The 2,407-nt window shown below is 34.7% G+C and overlaps 1 protein-coding gene across 1 annotated transcript in view; it reads right to left on the bottom strand.

Moving 5' to 3' along the window:
• Positions 1 to 1,018, bottom strand: part of znf507 (zinc finger protein 507) — a 13,140-nt gene extending 12,122 nt beyond the window's left edge. The window contains exon 1 of the mRNA XM_065289265.2: positions 914 to 1,018. Coding sequence (XP_065145337.1) covers positions 914 to 917 — 4 coding nt within the window. The 5' untranslated portion in view covers positions 918 to 1,018. The remainder of the gene's footprint in view (positions 1 to 913) is intronic.
• Positions 1,019 to 2,407: the final 1,389 nt, after the last annotated feature.

The following is a 2,407-nucleotide window of genomic DNA, read 5'->3' as shown; positions in this document are numbered from 1 at the left end:
CTAGCATGTCTGCTGTTACTGTACTTACATTAAACATCTAAAAAAAGAATTGTACAAAGTATATTATAATTTTTTTAAATAGTGTTCATGTAGCTCAGTTCGTAGAGCAAATATGAGAAACACAGTGATAAAAAGGTTAAGACTTAATGCACTGTAAATCACTTTGAATTAAAGTGATATGTAACTTGGATATCAAATAGTTGCAATGAAATTCAGACAGAGGGAAAAGTAGTATTTTCACTTTCACTCTCTGTTTGTAAGACATTTCCTTAAAGTACTTCTTCATTTTTGAGCCACAGTCAAAGGGAAGTTCAAGAGAATGACATCAAACCAAAACAAAGACACGTGGAGTACAAATACACATAAACACATAATGTATCAATGCAAATTGATCATAAGTACTAGAGAAAGTGAGAGACGACTGTGTGACGATTTATATTTCCATAAAACAATTCCACAGATTATAATAATGAAAACTAAAGAATGCTGTGTTATGTGGGTTCATACAAAGCAACAAGTAGCAATCTGATGCCTAAATATAAGTAAAATCGTACACTGATGACGAAGGGGTTAAAAGCATAATCTTAAACACTCTCTGTATTTATGTGCGACAGAATGACTAGCTGATACACACTTGGTGACCTGCTGACAGCCCTTTAACAGGTGCAAAGCTGAACTCAGTTAATCGATTTGAATGGTTAAATCCTAAAGTGGCACAAGGTGTGCATGCTGGAGAACATGGTGTCCGTAATAACCGTGGAGACGCAACGTGAGAGAGGGGCAGGACATTTCTGACAACAGCACACACATGTACACACTCAATCTAACATGAGCTGCAAAAAAACTATTCTGGCGTTTAATAAACAGCTCAGATCAGTCATGCGACTGTCACATTTATCCCAGCGCTACTCACTCATGCGGCAGTTGTGTCTGATCTTTGGCCTCGGTGGTTGTAATGCGTTGGTTTTATTCCTGTGCTGTAAAACTGCTTCACTCTGCTCAAAATGGCGAGCATGGAGCTGCGATCACGTGACTTGAGTCTGGTCATGTGACCATTGTAGAGTGACATCAGCAGCGCTATTTTTACACTTGGCGCAGCCGTAGGTGAAGGTGGACGGTAACGTTGAGGATGATATTGGCCATTTCGCAATTGGAGGGCTGCTTCTTTCAGAATATTAACAATTATAAAGTTGACTTTTATTCTTAGTTAATCGTAAATTGTTGTTATATGCTTATGACTTGACTTGCACATTTAATGCTCAATTAACCGTAATAAACCAGGCTTGATGACGTATGCAGACTACATTTGCGTCCTCCGCAGGCTGCAGCTTGAGAAAAGGCCATTCTGTGCTGCATTCCAGACAACTCGGATTTAGAATATTTCCCGGAAATAACGCCTGGATTAATTATTATTAGTATATTATTTATTACGCAGCGCTCTTAAATGCTTGCTTCTGATTGGCCAGTAGCAACATTTCAATGAATGTTATTCGGAGATAACAGCCGCTCAAAACCAATAACACACCTGGATGCTGCAAATCATTGTGACAGGTAGCCTACAGTTTAATATTACACAAAAATAAATATAAATATGACTTTCGTAAATTCGAGTTATCTGGAAAACAGCACTATTATTGTTATTTATTTTTATTTCCTAATGTGTATTATAGTTTTGCATTTAGAGAGTTAATTTGTGTACCGTGAGTATTTTGTGACTTCCTTATTATGTGTGTTAAAGTTCTTATCATGTAAATTATTTTTTTTTACACTAAACCTTACATTTCCTAGTATTAAAAGCCTACTGCTTTTCCACCCAGATATATTATTAAATGATTGACTGATAACATTATAGCCCATTATGCAGACTGATAACAATATGATCCTTTTAATTAATGAATTTGACATAATCTTCAAAATCTCTTGAATTCTTTTTTATTAATTACATATTCACGAGTTCACCTGCACCCATATAAATTATCTTAACTGAGATGCAGGCTCTTTCCGAAATCCTGTTTATATCTACGTCTTTAGATGTATGCTTAATTACTCAAATTATTATTATTCTATAATGTTTATTTTTATATACTTATATATGTATTTATTTAAAAATATTATGCATAACAAAATACATCTAAACTTCCCTACCAAAGTTCATCCTTAAAGGGATAGGTTCACCTTAAAATGAAAATTCTGTCATCATTTACTCATCCTCATGTTTTTCTAAACCGGTATGAATTTCTTTTTTCTGAGGAACACAAAAGAAGATATTTTGAGAAATGGTGGTAAACACACAGCAGATAGTGACCATTGACTTCCATAGTTGGAATAAAAAAATATGATGGAATTCAATGGGTACCGACCGTCAACTTTGTGCTTACCATTATTTATCAAAATATTTTCTTAATCA

The sequence above is a fragment of the Paramisgurnus dabryanus genome, chromosome 2 (assembly GCF_030506205.2).
Source record: "Paramisgurnus dabryanus chromosome 2, PD_genome_1.1, whole genome shotgun sequence".
Taxonomy (NCBI): Eukaryota; Metazoa; Chordata; class Actinopteri; order Cypriniformes; family Cobitidae; genus Paramisgurnus; species Paramisgurnus dabryanus.
The sequence above is the reverse complement of the archived record's forward strand: the minus strand, read 5'-3'. Positions and strand labels throughout refer to the sequence as shown.